Source organism: Moschus berezovskii, chromosome 19, assembly GCF_049115385.1.
Source record: "Moschus berezovskii isolate FMDL1 chromosome 19, NW_MosBer_1.0, whole genome shotgun sequence".
NCBI classification, from domain to species: Eukaryota; Metazoa; Chordata; class Mammalia; order Artiodactyla; family Moschidae; genus Moschus; species Moschus berezovskii.
Genome location: NC_142478.1, coordinates 56247984 through 56267839, shown reverse-complemented (window position 1 = coordinate 56267839; position 19856 = coordinate 56247984). Strand labels below are relative to the sequence as shown.

Genomic DNA, 19856 nt, shown 5'->3' with positions numbered 1-19856 from the left:
TTCAGCTTAAGTCTTGTTCTCTTAGGACTGTCAACTCAATCATAAATGTACTCTTTTCTACGTCAAGCTTTATTTCCCATCTAATTATTTCAAAATGTTTATGCCTTCATGGATTTCAGTCCTTGCTCTGCTATCAGAAGGGGGCCTGATCTTTACGACAGCTATTCAGTGTGCCTGTCTGGATCTTCCCTGGCTGTAACTTCTTAGCATCTCACCTGACTGTCACTTTAAAAAGCATCTGAAGTTCCATAGAACTTCACGTAACTATTTCAGCGAAGCAATCTGCTTTGGATTTACGTAACAGATTTCCAAAGAAAGAAAGGGCTGGTATGGGGTGTGGGGTGTGGGGAGGGGGGCGGGCGGGAATCAAAAGAGAGGTGCAAGGATGAGAAATGCTACTTTTGGACAGAATCAAAATTACCCTGACACCACAAATCTGTCTGAGACCCAGAAGTGACTGATTCAAAATGAGATTCAAAATGAGATATAAGGGAGGCAGTACTGAAATAGGCCAAGAAAAAGGCCTATGTCAAACTCAGGGCTGAGGGATGGAATCCGGTGGCTCAAAGTTGGGAGGCAGTTGGGAGAAAAAAAAATGCACGTGATTTAAGATAAAAAACACAAAAGCTAGAGAATGCCATTGGTACCTCCTCTCAGTGGCTGTGTCAGTGAACAACTATCGCAGAAACCCACACTACCAGGGTTTTCCCCTCCTTTTTTAAAGGCTGATCTTACTAAATAGGTAATGAAGTAATACACTTTATTTCATAGGATTATCATCCCGGTGTACATGCGACTCCACTAACATAGATCAAACCTGTGTAAGGCCACACTTCAAAAAAAAATAAAGTAAACCATCCTGAGTTAGTCATCAAGAATTCCATGAAGTCGATAGGCTGTCCTTTGTACAAAAAGCCATTTAAATCTGATTACTTCATTCTGCAGTTTTTCATTTGTTTGCTTGGAATCTTCCAAGGAGGCCAGTGTTTCGGTCTTCTCTTTGGTCATCTGTTCCATTATCTGCATGGCATCTTCAGCGGTTTGAGCGGCCTAAGTATGAGAAAGCAGTGTGAGAAATGAGGGTACCCCTTATCAACCTGGGAGGGGGTGACTAACGCCCAGGCCACAAGGCTCAGGATCTGTGTGGTGAAGGGAATCACACAGAGATGGTGAGCCGGTAACCAACCCTATGCCAAGACAGACAGACCAAGATGAACAAGGAGAACAAAGTTATAGACACTTTCTGTGCCATTTTTCAACAAGCCAAACTGAAATATGCAATTTATGTATTTTCAGATCCCTATAAACCTACGCCTTCTAAGTTCTGAGTTGCACTGACAATGGTGCTCATCACTCTGACTTATGTTTGAGAGAAATGTTCACTGATAAGAAAGGCTTACATACTTCTGTGGCCAAATTTTCTCTTAATCATATTTACTGTTAGAAGTTTAAAATACTCTTCTTGCTATCTTGAATTTGGGGCTTTTGAAATCACTTGGAATTTCAGTTGGGAACTTTTCAAACAAAAATGGAAATTATTTGGGCGGTTACAGTGTTTAAGGCTCAAGTGTTTAATGAGAAGCACTGAATGACCAAGTCTATGAGAAGCTGTAGGCAATGAATACAAGCATGGCTGTGAATAAAAAAGATAATATACACACGGAAACAAATCCTTAGTTGATACAGTACTGAAAATAAAATCACAGAAGTGAATTACAGTCTTTTAAGGCGTTAGATCACAATTCCATGTGATCTAATCCAGCTTCTGAGAATTCTGCCTTTATACCTTCCCAGTAACTGGAGGGAAGATTTATGAAACAATTAAAGCCACACAGAAGATACTAAGTTTTAACATGTGACCATTTTACCATTGTTCTTAAGCCTTTAAGAACTATGGTTACCTTTCTCAGAAAAATTCTCCCTAAATTAAAAAACATCTATCCTTTTTATTCACAGTTTGCAATCTTTTCTAATGGGGAGAGATGACAGCAATTAGACATTTGTTAACACTTGCCCTTTCAGGTGGTAACAAACAGCTTGAGATATCTGACCAAGTGATTAAATGGGGTGCGTTTCCTTCTTTGGAAATGAAGGCACGTTCCCTCAGCCACTACAGGGTTAGTGAACAGGGTGAAGGCCAGGGGCCCAATCCCTGAACCTCCCACTTTACCGTAAAGGACTGCAGAGTCTCGAGCTCTCTGATTTTTAGAGTGAGCTTGCTCTTGTCTTTCCTCAAAATACGGTTTTCATTTTGAGACTCCAGGAGGTTGGCTGAGATGTGGCTGTTGGTTTTGGCCAGCTGGCTGATCTCTTTCTGGAGGAGGAAGTAGCTTTCGGACAGCTTCTCCTTCTCCTTCAGGAGCTCATCCTTTTTCAGCATTATCTCTCTTTTCTCGGCCAGGAGGTTCCTGTTGTCCTGCGTCGCCTTGGCCTGCTCGGCCAGGGTCACCTCGTGGTTCAGCTGCAGGTCGTCCAGCATCTTGGTGAGGTAGCCATGCAGTTCCTGCAGTTCCAACTTAGACTTGGACAAGGCAGCAAAGTCACTCTTCAGAGTCTCTATGTTGGCGGCCAGATGCGCGGTCTCTGCACTCAGGAGTTCCTTCTCCTTGATGATGTCAGCCACTTTCTGCTCCGAGTTGGCCTTGTCTTGGACGAGCGTGTAGTTTTCGGACTGGAGCTCCTGGGTACAGGTTCTCAGCTTCTCCACCTCTTGTTCCAGAAGCGCCACCCTCCCGTGGAGTTTGTTGCTCTCGTACAAGGAGGACTCTTTGTCCTGCGACCTGGCTTCTTTCTCCAGCACGAGGGACTGTTGCATTGTGTGGATCTTCTCGTTTAACTTCTGACATTCTTCTTGCAGATTCAACCCTTCCCTTAACAAGGTGTTCTTTTCAGAACAGCAGGCCTTGAGTTCAGCATTTAAACTCTCCTTGGCTTGCAGTACGTCAGTGTGTTCTTTTTCGAGCATCTTTTTGGCATTTTGGGCCTCTTTTAGCATCAGCGAGAGATCGCACTTGGTGGCTGTGAGCTCTTGGTTTTCCTTTTCTCTCTCTTGAAGCTCTTTCTTCAGTGCATCGAGATTGCTGAGCAGTTTCATCTTCTCGTGCACAACGATTCTTCTGTTGGCTGACTCTTGATCGTATTTCTTTTTAAGGTCTTCCATGGCCTTCCTGGAGTTCTGTCTTTCTACCAGTAAATCCCCATTCCTCATCTCCAGTACCGATTTTTCTTTCACGAGGTTATCCTGCTGCTTTTTGAGCTTGGTGATTTTCTGACAAACCAGTTCCTTCTCAGAAGTGAGGTACGTGATCTTCTCATTCAGGTTCATCTCGATGTGGGCGGACTCTTCCGAGTATTTGCTGAGTTTTTCGTTGATGAGCCTATTTTCATTTAGCAGTTCTTCTTTCTCAGCCAAGAGCCTTCTCTCGGATGAGGTTAAGGTCTCTTTTTCGTGCAGAAGCTGGATGCACTCGGAGTCTGTGATCTCCCGGCTGGTCTTAATTTCTTGCAGCAGGTTTGTGAGGCTCGTGTTCGTGGCCTGCAGTTGCAGAATCTCCAGCTCTGCCTTCCTCAGGGCCTTGCTGGCTTCCTCCAGCTGTGCGCGGAGCTCGCCGGCTTCCGTGCTGAGCAGATGTTTGACCTGGAGGGCAGTCTCCAGACTGGCGTTCAGCTTTTCCTGATCTTGAAGCAGCATGTCCTTCTCGAACTGCAGGTCTTTGCTGCTCTGAAGAAGACGATCTCTTTCGACCTTTAGGGTTATACACATGTTATCAAGCCCTGACTGTTTCTCCAAAGTTGACTTTTTCTCTGTTGTGAGATCCTCGATCTCCTGCACCAAGCTCTTCTGATCTTTGACCAGCTCCTCATAGGAGCTCTGAAGCTTCTGAATAATTTCATCTTTATCTTTAGCCAACGCGAGGTTTTCAGTGACCAGCTTCTTGATACGATTCTCCAGGCGATCTTTTTCTTCCTGATACTTCTGAGACTCGGCCATTAGAATATCTTTGCTGAACTGCAGTTCCTCCGTGAGTGCCTGCAAGCTTGCTTCGGAAGCCTGCAAAGACTCATTTTCCGTATTTATCTTCAAGAGTTCCTCCTGCGCGATACTGATCTCTTTCAGTAATTTCTCTCTCTCCACTGCCAAAGCTGCTCTATCGAGTTGTTCCTGCTGATAAAGCTTTTCAGCATCTTGCTTTTCCTCCCAGACTTTCTCCTTTTCTAAATTAAGAGTTTCATTTACTGACCAGAGCTTCTCTTGGTCCTCCTGAAGTAAAGTTATTTTGGCCTCCACCTCTACAAGTTTGGACAGAAGTGAACCTTTTTCTAACTTTAAAGCATTCCCCTCCTGGGCAAGAAGCTGCTTCTCTGATTTCAGACCCCTCAGCTCTTCTGACATTAGTTCAATTTCTCTTTTGGCTGATGTTAATAAGTAAGTTAGCGACTACAGAGACAAAAGATGGAAAGAATGGAAACAAAATGAAATCAAGCAGACAAATGCAAGCCCAAGTAACTTAACATAACCTGAGTCATAGAAGTTAAAAAAAAGTTTACGATAAATGTCATAGAAACTATCTGGATAACAGGGGAAAGAAACTAGATGAACAGAGCCCATAAAAGGATAATGCAAAGCAACTGTAGCTTTGAAATGCTGATAACTCTATTGGTTCATCTTTGAAACAACCTCTGAAGTACTCCTGACAGTTAACTAGAAGATATAAACAGTAGTTTGACATCAGGGCATGGGATTCTTTTCCTGTTGTCCCAATTATCCAGTAATTTCTACCATAGGAGGGATTCATAGAAGAATTTTTAAAAACACAATCCAAAGAACTACAAAAAGTGAGTATATTTTAGCCAAAAAAGGGAAGAGGGAGGAGGTGTTATAAACTCTTGCCTTTCAAACTAACTTACAGACCCTTACTTACTGAAGAACCTGGCCTGAGACTGATTTAGTCCCAATGATACACGTAACTAACTTACAAAAAATGCAGACTAATTTGTTAGGCTTTGATGACCAAAATAAATGGGCTTTAGAAAAAATGTATTGGTTTATAAAATAAATTGACCACGGTGTCGCTACCAGCGCTATCCAGAACTTTCTGCCATGATGTAGAAGGATTTGATCTGCACTATCCATTGCGGTAGCCACTAGCCAAATGTGTGGCACGTGTGACTGAGAAGGAGAATTTATAACTTGAACTAGTTTAAATTCAAATGGCCACATGCGTCCAGTGCCTACTGTACTGGATGGCATGGCATAGTTCGCTGGCTATTAAACTAGGGAACATGGGAGCATCGTGGGCTCCATGAACTTCCTGAGATTTCACCCAAAACTGGTTGAATGTGTATATCAATTTTCCTGGGGAAAACATCTGAAGGTTTCATCAGCTCTCAAAAGTGTCTGCTGATCCCTTGCTGCTGACAAACACTGAGGTTCACAGAAATCGGATATTCAGACTACTTTGGAAGGGAAACAATTCTGGCATTTTAACCAAATGATCCTTACAAAAACAACAAACAAAATTAACGGGGCTTTACACAAACCTCTAGAATGCTGTGGTTTGGTTAGGCTGTAGCATTTTAAGGGAAACATTAGAAAACTGGTGTCTACCAAGATAAAGTGGAAAAGGAAATGACAACCCACTCCAGTATTCTTGCCTAGAGAATTCCGTGGACAGAGGAGCCTGGTGGGCTGCTGTCCATGGGGTTGCAGAGTGGGACAGGACTGAAGCGACTTAGCATGCACGCAGGCATTGGAGAAGGAAATGGCAACCCACTCCAGTATTCTTGCCTGGAGAATCCCAGGGATGGAGGAGCCTGGTGGGGTGCCATCTATGGGATCACACAGAGTTGGACACAACTGAAGCAACTCAGCAGCAGCAGCAACCAAGATAAAGGGAGCCTCAAAGTCCAAAATTCTGGAAATTATATCCAGTGTTAAATGTTTCATAAAACTGGAGATATTTCACAGGGAAAAGAGAAAGCCTTGATGGGTAGCATGTAGCTTCCCTGGTAGCTCAGCTGGTAAAGAATCTGCCTGCGACGCAGGAGACCTGGGTTCGATCTCTGGGTTGGGAAGATCCCCTGGAGAAGGGAAAGGCTACCCACTCCAGTATTCTGGCCTGGAGAATTCCATGGACTGTGTAGCCCATGGGGTTGTAAAGAATCGGACATGAATGAGCATCTTTCACACATGACGTATATTATGATGTGTTCTATTTAATTTAAAAGGGATCTGTTTTGTTGTTGTTCAGTCGCTGAGTCATGTCTGACTCTTGGTAACCCACAAACTGTAGCATGCCAGGCTTCCCTGTCCTTCACTATCTCCTGGAGCTTGCTCAAACTCATGTCCATTGAGTTGGTGATGCTACCCAACCATCTCATCCTGTCACCCTCTTCTCCTTCTGCCCCCAGTCATTCCCAGTATCAGGGATCTGCTTTAAGTCCTACATATATTCTTCTGTATTTTATTCTACTCAACTCCTACATGTATATAAACATTCCTCTGACACATTAAAAACAATTCAAGTCAATACTTTACTTTTCTTTGAGCAATTTAAATAGCAGTGAGCAACTTCACTTTCACTTTTCACTTTCGCACATTGGAGAAGGAAATGGCAACCCACTCCAGTGTTCTTGCCTGGAGAATCCCAGGGACAGGGGAGCCTGGTGGGCTGCCGTCTACGGGGTCACACAGAGTCGGACACGACTGAAGTGACTTAGCAGCAGCAAGAGGGTCAGAAAACATATTGGGACACTGACACGATCCTGACACTATAAAATAAAATTCAATGTATCAAAAAAAAAAATTCAATGTATCGAGTTCTAATCAGTAGTAGGATGTTTTCTCACAGCCCTTCAATCCAACTTCCTTGTTAATAAGCATTCAGTGCCTTCCTGGGGACATACAAAAGCCTTCTCCAGAGGTCTCCCTTCTGACTTTTTTGTCTGTTCTTCCAACCAGGCTCCATTCCCTGCCCACCTGCCTCACGTGTGGCCTCTGTCTCTTGCTTTTCTGCATGATGTCTCTCCTAACCCTGGTGCAAGGTGGCAGCAAGACGGCCAAGACTAGAGGGACGTACTTTTCCGCGACAGAGAGTCTATTACAGGCAGGCAGACAGAGCTCAGACGACAGAAGGCTCTTTGTGAAGCAGCGCAGGGGGTGATGGCTACACAGTGCATTCAGGGTGGAAAGGCCTGTAGCTACAACCAACCCTGAGAAGGGAGACAGGCTGGTACTAAACACTTGAAGCCACAGGAGAGTCAGTCACCTTCCTGCCATGCACACTGAAGGCCACTGAGCCCACTCCACGCGCTGCTGCTTTCTAAGCACCCTTCCAACCTTGGCGCAGGACACAAAGCTCACTGTACCGGGGCACACAGTCCTCCCCACCACATACTCGGGCTCTGTCGGCTTGCTTCCCCAGCTCCTCCAGCTTCTGCAGCAGCTCGCGGTTCTCCTCCTGGGCAGCCTTCAGCCGCTCCTCTGTGTCCCGTAGCAGCTTGTGGAGGTTCTGCAGGACTTCTTCATGCTTGGCTCTGTTCTCGGAACTGGCTTCCTCGTACCTGGCTTTCAGATCTTGACACTCGTTGTGGCTCATTTCCATCTTCTTTTCCTGCAGACACCCCATGTCAGGAGGAAATCACCTGGGCACAGCTGTCCTGCCAGCCACCCTGTCTGGCCCTGCTGGCCACCAGTCCCACTGACTCCCTCTCTCCTTACCAGGTCTGACAGTTTTCTCAGCAGTTCTTTCTTTTCTTCCTCATGCTTTTTATCTGCTTCTTTCTGACTCTGTTCGGCCTTGAGAGTTACTTCCCCGATACTTTTCTGCAGAAGGCTTGCGTTTTCATTAGCCTTGGTGAGTTTCAGCTGCAATTCTTCTACATTTCTAGAAGGAATTTCAAAACGAAGCGTCAGATTTTTCCAGAGTACTTTAAATCCTAGAGTTATACTTTAAAAGATAATATTGATAATAATTGGCTTAATGATAATGTTATGAGCAATAACATCTAGAATTAGCAAAAAAAAAGAAAAACTTGACTTGTCCTGAAGAATACTTTTTAACGACTGTGATGGTTATAAATACTTTAGAGTAACAACTACTCTAAGTGTGAACGTTTATTATTTTGTGTCCTGCTCAGATGGTAATGAATCCTCCTCTGATGGAGGTTCAATCCCTGGGTCGGGAAGATCCCCTGGAAGAGGGCATGGCAACCCACTCCAGTATTCTTGTCTGGAGAATCCCATGGACAGAGAAGCCTGGAGGGTTACAGTCCATGGAGTCCCAAAGAGTCAAACACGACTGAGCACAGCACAGTACATAGATCAATACAGGGAGATGAGCAAAAAGGAAACGTACTAGAGGAAGTAAGAACTTAGAGGTTTCCAAATTTCAGCAGACTAGAATATTCAAGACTCATTTGGGTGCCACTTCAGAATGCAGATATGAAAATAACCATAAAGAATTTGAAGTTCTAGCTTAAAGACAACCTTGTGGTCCAATTGAAGATGTATGAGGGCCATCAGCCTTAGAGAGCAGGCTGTCTCTTAGATCAGAGGAGGGAAACATGGATGGAAACACTGGATAAAACACTGACAGAAATGAAATTTCTCAAAGGCTCTGCACCACAACCACCTGGCAGCTGTGACCGCCTCATGGCAAGTATGACCAAAGCCAGCCAACCAAGGCCCGGGTGCCCATCACCCACCACTGCTGAACCGTGTGGGCGAGCTCGGCTGAATGCTTTTGTTGTTGTTATTTTTTGGCCACACCTCATGCCATGTGGGATCTTAGGTCCCGGACCAGGGATCGAGCCTGTGCCCACTTCAGTGGAAGCACATTAATAACAGTCTTAACCACTGGACCACCAGGGAAGCCCCCGCATGGCTGGATGTAAACATAACTGCCAAGTGTTAACACTTTCAGAATCAGAAGTCTAATGGTGCTAACATGTCTTCTAAAAAATGTGCCTTATAAAATACACATTTGATTTTTATACAGCAGCCATTAAAACAAATCAAAGCAATAAAAGCCTCAGAATAAAGACAAGAACAGAGAGTTAGATGAAAGAAGCTTTAGTGCTGAGGAAGTACAGTGTAGTGATGAAGGGCAGCGAGGGCGCTGGGACCAGACTGCCTAGACCTGAAACCTCAGGCAAGTTGCCTAACCTCATTATGCCTCGATTTCTTTCTCTTTGAAATGGGAATAATAATACACTCACCTTGTGCGATTATCAGAAAATTATACTCTATACAAAGTGGTCAGCATACGATGTGGCATGTGGTCAGCCCTTCATAATCATTATCTATCATTATACTACAATAGGTTAAAAATATTTTTAACTGCCTGTAAAAGATGTTACTGCCTGGGACTTCCCTGGTGGTCCAGTGGCTAAGACTCCACGCTCTCAATGCAGGGGGTCTGGGTTCGATCCCTGGTCAGGGAACTAGATAACACAAGCCACAATCAACAGTTCACATGCCACAATTCAGACCCAGTACAGCCAAATTAATAAATTAAAAAAAAAATTTTTTTTAAGATGTTATTGCCATTGGTAAACTACTACCTTCACTTTAGAAGGTTAAATAAGTGACTCAAGGATACACTGAGACAATAAAGGACAAGAGACAGGCAACTTTTAAAATATAACTCTCCAAAAGAGTTTGGCTCTCCTCCCATCTAGACCTTCCTTGAGAGCCTAACCTAAAGCAGGCACTCTTATTAATACTTATACATACCTTTCTTTCAGACGTAGTTCATCATTAATTTTTGTCAGCTGAGAAGAATTGTCTCCAGACATTTTCATTATTGCTGCAATGTCATTTTCCAGTTTTTCCTTTGCCTTTATCAGCTGCTCTTCCCTTTCATCTCTCTCTCTAAATTTTGCCTCCATATCTGAAAATATATATATATATATAGAAAAAAATAGAGCTGTTGTGTTATAATCAACAACAATGTATTAACTACATCCTGTATACCAAAACTTGCTCTGGGAATATCTGTACGTAGCAATCCCTGCTCTCATGAAAATTATATTCTAGCAAAGAAGAGAGACAATTAACAAGAAAGAGAATAAATCATATATTAGAGAGTGGTAAGTGCTAAAAGGGGGAAAAGAATACAAGCAGAGATAGAAGCCAGGAAGGAAGCTGGGGAGTGTGAAATCTCAGAAAGAGCCTCTCTGAGACAGTGACATTTAAGTAAAACCCTAGGGGAAGTGAGGGAAGAGGAATGCAGGCAGAAGAAGAGCAGGTGCAAAGGCCCTGAGGCAGGAACACGCTTCACAATCGAGTATCACCAAGGAGGCAGATACGGCTGCAGTGGAAGGAACCTGGGGAAGAACAGCATGGGATGAAATCAGAAAGATAACAGGACCTGATGGGAGTTAAGGACCACAGCTTTTACTCTGAGCGAGATGGGGCCACCTTGAGCAGAGATGTGACATGATCTGACTTGATGCAGAAAGCATCTCTTTGGCTGCTGTGCTAAGAAAAGACTGAAGCGGGCAAGAACAGAAGTGGGCAGCCCAGGTGGCCAGCTGTTACTACAGCTCAGATTAAAGATGCTGGCTGGCTGGGAGGAAGGGTAGCACTGGGAGTGGTGAGGTATGGTGGATTCTGACTTGTTTGAAAACAAGGCAGAGAGAATTTGCTGAGGTTTACAAACTTCCAACAAGCTTTTCATCACAAGAGAACACAATGAGTAAAGACTTGATGCTTGAACAGTAGATATGTTGTAACCACACACTAAAATTATCTCAAATCCTAGGAAGCCTACTATATTTAATGTTTATAATAACCAGAGACATGTTCTTACCTGTTAAATTTTCTTTCAACTTCTCCAGTTCGGAAGACAGTGCGTTAAACTGTTCCTCTTTTTGGTGTAATTTATTTACAGTTTCTATTTGGGATTAAGTTAAAAGTTTAATACATCTCAGAGTTAATAAGCCACCTAAAGCTTGATTGTCTTATAATCAAATCAAATCAAAACTTTGAGATTTGGGGTCACGGGACTACTAAAGAAACCCATTAGAAATCAAACCACTATATAATGAACCTAAAGAAGCAAGCAAGCAATTTTCTGTCTCCCCAGATCTGTAGATTATTAGGTAGGCACTGAACATCCATTCTCGAGGGATCTCTTGCCTCCTTCCACTTAAAACTCAATAAAGCTATCAATGACTGAAGCTTAAGTAAGATGATATTTTACCCAAGTACATCTACATTTTAACATGGGTCAAGCTTTAGGTCAAAAAGAAGAAAGTATTAATGGGAGTCAACCTGACCACCCAGAGTTCATTACTAGAAATATCGTGGACGTGATCCATTCAAACATATGTGTTGGGGGTTAGTGTTGAATACATGTGCATATAGTTTTGTATGAGCTTCCCTGGTGGTGTTAGTTATAAAGAATCCACCTGCCAAGGGGATGTAATTAATGAAAGTTCAACCCCTGAGTCAGGAAGATCCCCTGGAACAGGAAATGGCACCCATAGGTTTGTATAAATGGAAACATAGAGTATATACTATTTTGTAACCTGCTGTTTTTACTCAATGTGTCTTGGGTATATCTGACAGGGGTGAGTCTTAATACAACTGGGGAACTGGACTGTATGTTTCTAGAAGGCAGGATAGATTTCGGGTAAAATGATTAAGCTGCAGAGGTGACAGCAGTTTGGGAAGGTAAGCTGTGTCTGGATGGTGATGGTGGCTCTTTCCAGTACTGAGAACATGTTGGAACTTCAGGATGGTGAGGAAAGGAGGCTGAAGGCATGGATTGAAGGCTGACACAACTCGGTTGACTTGGTGATAGAATAAGAGAAGTGATGATGACTTTCAAATTGTTTTTTAATGTGTGACTATTTTAATGTGTTAGACATGTTGGCATCTAACAGTAGGTACAATGTAGAAGGGGATAAATGTATACAGGATAAATAAACCCGTATACATTTCACACTGCTCACAAAAACATAAAAAGAATTAATTGGCGTCTGAGGCTTTAAGAAGCCAAGGGAATGTAGTGTTACGACGCACTGCAGGAAATTTATCTGAGCTGAAGACTGCCTCCCGCTTGAGGTCGTGACCTCCTCTAAAGTGCTCTTATGTCAGTGAGACGTACCTTGCATACTTCTCTGAAAAGAGACTGCCTCCTCTGAAGCATCAGCAAACTTTTCTTTCTAAAGAAAAACAATTGGACATTCAGAATAGACAAATCTCAGATTAGAAAAAGTTTCAGTAACTGTAACGTTATTTTTTGTTGCTAGTTTTGTTTCATTAAAGCTAACTTATTGGAAGGACTGATGCTAAAGCTGAAACTCCAATACTTTGGCCACCTCACGTGACGAGTTGACTCACTGGAAAAAACTCTGATGCTGGGAGGGATTGGGGACAGGAGGAGAAGGGGACGACAGAGAATGAGATAAATGGATGGCATCACCAACTCGATGGACGTGAGTGTGAGTGAACTCTGGGAGTTGGTGATGGACAGGGAGGCCTGGCGTGCTGTGATTCATGGGGTCGCAAAGAGTCGGAGACGACTGAGCGACTGAACTGAACTGAACTGATGCTTAAAACCTGTAGGTGTCGATTACTACCGCATGCGTACTGTGCATGTGTGCACACGCGTGAATGTGGTGTGTCTGTGTGCCTGCCTAGGCACGCACATATGTCTGCATACGTGCATGGATATGCACACTCATGTCAGTATATGTGTGTGTGGGTATATACATGTGGTGCCATGTGCATACTTTTTCTGCAGGTTGCTATCCTCGAGTAGCAGAACTTCTCCATAAGTCTGCCTGGGACAGCAAACAGGGTTCAGAAATTTTAATATTTCTTTTTTTTTGGAAGTTTAGTTGATTTATAATGCTATGTTAGTTTCAGGTGTACAGCAAAGCTATTCTGTTATACATACACAAGTATCTACTCTTTTTCAAACTCTTCTATAGGTTATTAAAAAACATTTGAGTATAGCTCCCTGTGCTATACTCGGTCCTTGTTGGTTATCTATTTTTTATATAGTCACATGTATACGACAATGACAAGCTCCTAACTTATCCCTTTCTCCCACTTTTCCACTGTGGTAACCAAAAGTTTGTTTTCTATGTCTGCGAATCTGAGTTCTGACATGTTTTACATCTAAGAATAATTAGAACCTAGTATCTGGAAACTAGATCTGTGTCGACTACTTAACGTTAAAAAGTCCATCGCTTACTCACTATCTTTTGTAAACATGACAGTAGGGCAGAATAAAACCACTCTCCTGATTTTCCTGAGATGAATTCTGAGCTAGAGACACCAAGTGAATTTTTAAATGAATATCTGATTTAAAAAATGGGCTCACAAGCCACAAGCCCATCAAAGCCCACAGGTTGTCCACCTGTGTTATTCCCAAGGCCAAACTTCAGGAGGCATGTTTTCTCTTCAGAGAACACAGAGGAATACTCGAACTTGGAAAAAAAAAAAAAAGTAAGGCATCCTGAAAGTTTGGGGAGGCGGGCAGAGAAATGGCGTGAAACCCAAAATGCATTTTCTTAAAGGATACTATATTAAAAAATGGTAATTTCCAGGCCAACTTTTCTCAAAATGTACCTGAAATACTATGTATCAAAACTGTGGGGGTTCATCAGAACTCTCTACAATGATACTGTGTTGGCCAGTTGGCAGCCACTGGCCACCTGTAGTTACCAAGCACTTAAAATGTGACTAGTGCAATGGAGGAACTGAATTTTCTGTATTTTTTAAAATATTTATTTATTTGGCTGCACCAGATCTTAGTCGCAGCATGCAAACTCTTAGTTGGAGCACATGGGATCTAGTTCCCTGACCAGGGGTCAAACCTGGGCCCTCTGCATTAGGAATGTGGAGTCTTAGCCACTGGACCACCAGGAAAGCTTCAAATTTTACATTTTATTTAATTTTAATCAATTCAAATTTATAGAGCCAAGTGGATGGTAGCTATCATAATGAATAGTGCAGCTAACTACATATTAACATTTTAAAAAGTAGAAATATGTAATATTGGCATTTAAATCAAGAAATATCAAAACACTTTTATTCACCACTGATATTAGTACAGAGGTATAAAAAGTGGAAAGCAAGAGGGTACATGGAAGGCCTCTCACTCCAGTATTCTTGCCTGGAGCATCCCATGGACAGAGGAGCCCAGTGGGCTACAGTCCATAAGGTCACAAAGAGTCGGACACGACCGAGCACACACAGACACTTGCAAATGTTTTAGCAATTTGCCTTGCTAATAGAGGGTGCCTATGGTCCAGGGAGCTTGCTGGCATTGCTGTCTCAGAGCAGGGAGGGCAAGGCACAGGGCAAGAACTACACATGAAGCCTAACATAACTTGGAAGCTCCCCGTGTTTAGTGAAACTAAGTAGTCAGCAACATGTCAAAACGTCAATGCGTTACCAGAGGCAAAGGACAGATTAAACAAAAGAAATACTTACCTTTATTGCTAGGTTGGGTTTGATCCAATTCCCCTGATTATCAGCCAATCAATACATTGCAAGAGAAAGGAAATAGGTGCCATACTTCTTTCTTCATAGAAATTTTCCTGTTGTTTTTTTTTTAAACAGGAACAATTCAAATTGGCCAGAAACCCGATATGCAGATTCCTGACAGGTACTTACCAAAGTCTGCAGTTCTTTTTCCAAAGCCTCTTTCACTTGACTGACTTCACTCAAGTTTTCCTGAAGGTTATTAAGCATTAGCTCTTTTCCCTGCAGCTCTTTGGTGACGCTACTAGCCTACCAGACAGAGTTACGTGGAACAGAAGCCAATGGACCAAAGGAAACGAAAAGGAATGAGAAAGAAAACATAAAACAAATATGAAAAAAATGTATGGGAAACAAACACAACCAAACAAAACTGAAAGGAATATAGGCATGGGTAAAAAGTCATTTCAGTGTTGTTGCTTTTAGTACTAAGAAGCCAATGACTTGTCAATCAGTTCTAGATAAGACTGTCCATGGCTATTTTTAAATAATCAAAATACAGTATTTTTCTATACTTAAATTTGGACTATCAGCATGATCTAAAACAGAAAATATAGATGTTTACTGTTTGTTTTTTTCTTTTTTGTGGCACACAGGCCTAGCTGCCCTGGAACATGTCGGATTTGAGTTCCCAGATCAGGGATCGAATCCATGTCTCCTGCATTGGCAGGCAGATTCTTAACCACTGGACCACCTGGGAAGTCCCAGCAGCTTAGTTGCTAAATCAGACAGTTGAGCAATTTCACTTTTTGAATTTTTAAAGACCATAAGACAGGAATGGTCGTAGAGTCATGTGACTATTTCATTTTCGGTATTTTGTACATGCTTGAGGTTTCTCAACATGTAAAAGAAAACTTTAAACATGTACTAGATAACAGCCAACAGAAAAATTGGCTTTCACTGAATCTTCAAGTAAAAAAGTAGACCAACCATTAGCTACATATTCTTTATTAATTTAATTTCTGTGTTTGGATTGGTAGTTCGGAACCAAATGAGGAGACTGGAGAAAAATGTTCTGGGACTGTCATCTTCGGCTAAGGTTTCTTAGCAATCTTTGCCATGTGTCTGTCCTCACCTCTCCCCATTTAACCATCACAACCCTTCCTTCTTTGCCAACAGAGCAGCTTCTCCCACAAAAAGCTCAGAACATTCAGCATCAGTACCAGCTCCTCAACTAGTGGCAGGAGGACTGGGAAAGAGGATTCCTTCCTTGAACAATAGTTAAAAATGATTATGACATTTAACAAGTCTAGTTAGTAAGAAATGTAGCTGGCAAAGGCTTCCTATCATTTCCTATGCCTTGGTCAAAAGCACACTTGTCCAGTCTTTCCTCCAAAGAGCAAGGAATAGACCATGCTCTCACTGTGACATAGGGAAAAACCGCAATGAGACATAAGTAGCAATGTGGGGGGCTCTGGGCTCTTAACCTTCATTTTGCTGTGAATGTTATTGATCATAGCATGTTAATTTACAAGAGTCAAGTGCACTCAGAGTACACATTCTGTTTTACCTGTGACTCTTGTTATTTAGTTGCTCAGTCATATCTGACTCTTTTGCGAACCCATGGACTGTAGCCCACCAGGCTCCTCTGTCCACGGGATTTTCCAGGCAAGCATAAGGGAGTGGGTTGCCATTTCCTTCCACAGGGGATCTTCCTGACCCAGGAATCAAACCCACGTCTCCTGTGTTGGGAGGCGCATTCTTTACCACTGAACCACCTGGGAAACCTACATATGACTCAACAGACAGGCAATGGGAAAGGATGAGATAATCTTTTAAGCTTCTTATACATTCAATTCATTTACCTCAACACCATCATTTTGGGGAGTTCTCTATTTTCAAAAGAGTTTATAGACTGGAATCAAGCTGAAACAAGAAATCACAGCAAGTCCAGGGATAAAGTATCAGGTTGGTCAAAAAGTTAGTTCAAGTTTTTCCGTAAGATGTTAATGGAAAGACACGAATGGTTTGGCCAACCCAATAATAAAGTATTCTGATACGAGGAAACCAGAATCTCTCCACACCCTTGAGTCACTATTTTCTCTAATCTCCTCAGATGAAACCATACTCAAGATGCTCAGAAGATACTCCACTCATGTGGGAAATTAGGTCAGCACCAGTTTTAACTAAGTCAGAAGTTTGGAGGATGAATGACCTCAACTGAAAAATAAGGTACAACGCAAGATAAGAAATGGAGGGGAAAAAAAAAAGATGGAGGATGTCGCTACAAACCTTGCCGCTTTCAGCATCCTTTTCAATCTCTAAGCTTTTAATCTGTTTCTCAGCTGCCTCAAGCTGCTGTCTGAGGTTCTCAATTTCCGATTTACCTTCGGAGCTGGCTTTCTGAAGTGCATCAAGATCCGAGAGCTTTTCTTGGGCAGCCTTGAGCTGTGATGTAAAATGATCAATCACCTCGGTTTGCTCACTGCATTTGGCTTGGAGCACCTCTAGCTCCTTTACCTTTAGCTCGGCTTCCTGCAGTTTGTTTAAGGTGTCCTCCATTTCCACGAGGTGCTGGTCTTCCGCTTTGTCCAACTTCGACTGGATGGCTTCCAGACTGTTCTCCTTCTCTTTAATGACTTGCATCAGCTTAGCCCTTAGGGCTTCTAGCTCTTTCGTGTGAGCGGACCTTTCTGAGTCTTGCTTGTTCTGCAGATTTTCTATTTCCTGCTGGTAGTCCAGTCTCATTTTCTCTATCTGCGTTTTTAACTCGGCGAATTCGGCTGTCTCGGTGCCGACCCCCTTGCTGAAGGACACCTTCAGCTCCTCCATGGCCTGCTGGTGGGACGCGATGGCTGTCTCCAGCTTGGACTTCCACAGGGCAATCACGTCTGAATTCTCCTTGTTGGCGTGGTCGAGCTTGCTTTTCAGGGATTCATTCTCTTTGGAAAGCTTCTCTGTGGCGGCCTGCAGAGCCTTTAACTCCTTCTGGTGCGTTTCTTCCCGGGCTCCAAAATGCTCCTTCAGAGAAGCGACTTCTTTCTGGTGGTCACTATGGGTGGCTTCTAACTTCTCCTGCAAAGCGCTGATCTCTTGCAAGAGGGACAGTGACATGTCCACATCCCCAGCCGGCTTATTGGACTCCAGCCGCCTCCGCAGCTCAGCTACCTCCTGCACTCGCAACGCGAGGTCTTTCTCGAGTTCCATGATGCGGGACTTTTCTGATACCGTGGCCACCTAGTTAGCAGCAGTCAAGAAGAAGAGACCATTTAAATGATGAATCACTGATGATTTTCTCTAAAAGATCTTGGAGATCTTTAGGGACTACCCCATCTCAGGCAGCAGTCAGGCCACCAAGAATGTCTATGTGTCAATCCTGGCGTGACTGTGGCTTAAGCCTGGTTCTGGACGCTCCAATTCAAAATATAGTCCAGTTACAGTCTTTGGCAAACTTTTCACCATTTTGAGATGCTACAGGAAAATAAAACTGAGTTTTATTGAGCTTAACTCACCCCCCAAATAGCTCTTTTCTCTCTAAAGAACCTTAAATCAGGAAGAGTACCCATTAACTAAGTTAGTTAATATAAACAGTACCTTTCAAAGTTCTTATATATTTGCCTTCTGGAAGAAGAATCTGTTTTGCCTACTCTACCCAAGGGGTATAAACACTTATCTATCTGTTGGCAGTGACTTTACAGAAGTGTGCTGTCCGGTACAGCAGCCATGAGCCACGTACGGCTACTCAGCACTTGGAGGCTGTGAGAGTCACATATACATCAAATAATGACGACTTGGGGAAAAATAGAACATTATCTTGTTAACAATTTCTTATGCTGATTATATGATGAAATGATAATAGTTTGGATAGATTGGTTTAAATAAAATATTATTAATTTCACCTGTTCCTTTTAACCTACGCATGCTAATGTGGGTACCAGAAAATTTTAAATGATAAAACATCTGTGGCTCATGTCATAATTCTACTGGGTAGCACCGGCGTAAAAATACCTAGGAAATGTTTCAGTGAATACCACAACTGGAGAATAAAAGCCTCAAGTGGATAAAGAAGAAAAAATTGACTAGACTTTTTTTTAAGAAAGGACAAGGAAAAAATGGTTACTTACCTGCAATGATAGGTAAGAATCTTATACAGAATCCCTCCCCCTTTTAGAGTTTGTAACCGTTCACCATCTTGGCGTACATGTGTCGTTGCCCTAACCCAGTGGTTCTCCGACCTTAGTGTGCGCATGAGTCACCAGGGATGTGTGTTCGCAGGCCCACACACGCTGATTCTACCTGAGCTTGGGGACAGAACCTGTGAATCTACTGTTATTTAAACTTGTAACCCAGGATGAGGAAAATCATTTTCCTAACCGTCCTTTTATTCCTAGGAACCTTTTTCCCTCTGTTGTCTGATAGGCAGTCAGTTTGTTACACAAAAAATGTGGGAAGTAGTAGCTTCAGGCATAAAAATTAATTACTAGGCTAACCTGGGAAATAGAAGGGGACCTTGAATGATTTCAAGACATCAGTGAGTCCCAAATTTCACAGATCAAATGTCCTGCAGGGTGAAGGCTCACTCCTTTACTGCCTTTAACAGGATAGGAGGCAATGGATGTATGTTTCCTTTAGCCCCTTGGCCCAGCAACAGGCTATGAGGTGGATAAAGACTAAAGGATTGACCGTGAACAAGAGAATAAAGCACTTGGGACTCCCAAGAGTTTATAAATAAAGCATGATCAAGTCACTGAACATTTCAGAGCTGGCTCTAATTGCTGTGTTTCAGGACTTTAGGTATTTGAAAGATGGTAATTCATTGACTTAGCTTTTTCTGGGGTGGAGGTGGGGAGGTCAGGACTCAAAGAGCTTGTTACCACAAAATAAGGTACATTATTAAACTCCATTGCTACGAGGTCTATAATACAAATAAATTCAACCCAACATGGCACTAATTCTTAATCAGTCACAACAAAACAGTCAAACTAAGGAAATGCCAAGTAAAAAATGAGGGAAAATAATAGTTTGATTATGGAGCATTTTCACAGCACTTCTATTTTTTATTTCCCCAAATCTGCCCTAAGGTGAAACTATCTATGTGTCTGCCTTTCCCACCATAAAAGTCAGGTTACTGTTTCGTATCCTTGCTAGTGTCTCTAACACACCAAGGACACTGTTTATAAACTGGGCTTACTGGCTTAGAGGAATTTACAGCACTTCCCAAAAAGGGATGTGGCTGATGGGAAATTTATATGGGTCAGTCGTTAGTTCCATACTTGCCAGACCGAGTGTGAGGATCAACAGGACTGTTACAGAAAGGTAACAGTTTGAATCTGAAATACTTGAATAAATTGTGCTGTGAATGGATGCTTTCTTATCCACAGAAAATTAAAAAAAAAAAAACAACACTGCTGAC

General features: G+C 42.6%; 1 protein-coding gene across 7 annotated transcripts in view; it reads right to left on the bottom strand.

The window, feature by feature from the left end:
• Positions 1 to 19856, bottom strand: part of CLIP1 (CAP-Gly domain containing linker protein 1) — a 116505-nt gene that overhangs the window by 35124 nt on the left and 61525 nt on the right. For 6 of the 7 annotated variants that reach the window (XM_088828140.1, XM_088828144.1, XM_088828145.1 and 3 more), the window contains 8 exons: positions 16736 to 17680; positions 14639 to 14755; positions 12117 to 12174; positions 10815 to 10898; positions 9737 to 9893; positions 7721 to 7886; positions 7398 to 7613; positions 934 to 1050 (listed from right to left, as the gene is read on the bottom strand). In XM_088828140.1, the coding sequence (XP_088684266.1) occupies positions 934 to 1050; positions 7398 to 7613; positions 7721 to 7886; positions 9737 to 9893; positions 10815 to 10898; positions 12117 to 12174; positions 14639 to 14755; positions 16736 to 17680 (1860 nt within the window). Of the gene's footprint in view, positions 1 to 933; positions 1051 to 2170; positions 4439 to 7397; positions 7614 to 7720; positions 7887 to 9736; positions 9894 to 10814; positions 10899 to 12116; positions 12175 to 14638; positions 14756 to 16735; positions 17681 to 19856 lie in introns of all 7 variants that reach the window. The other variant, XM_088828146.1, reaches the window with a different exon arrangement.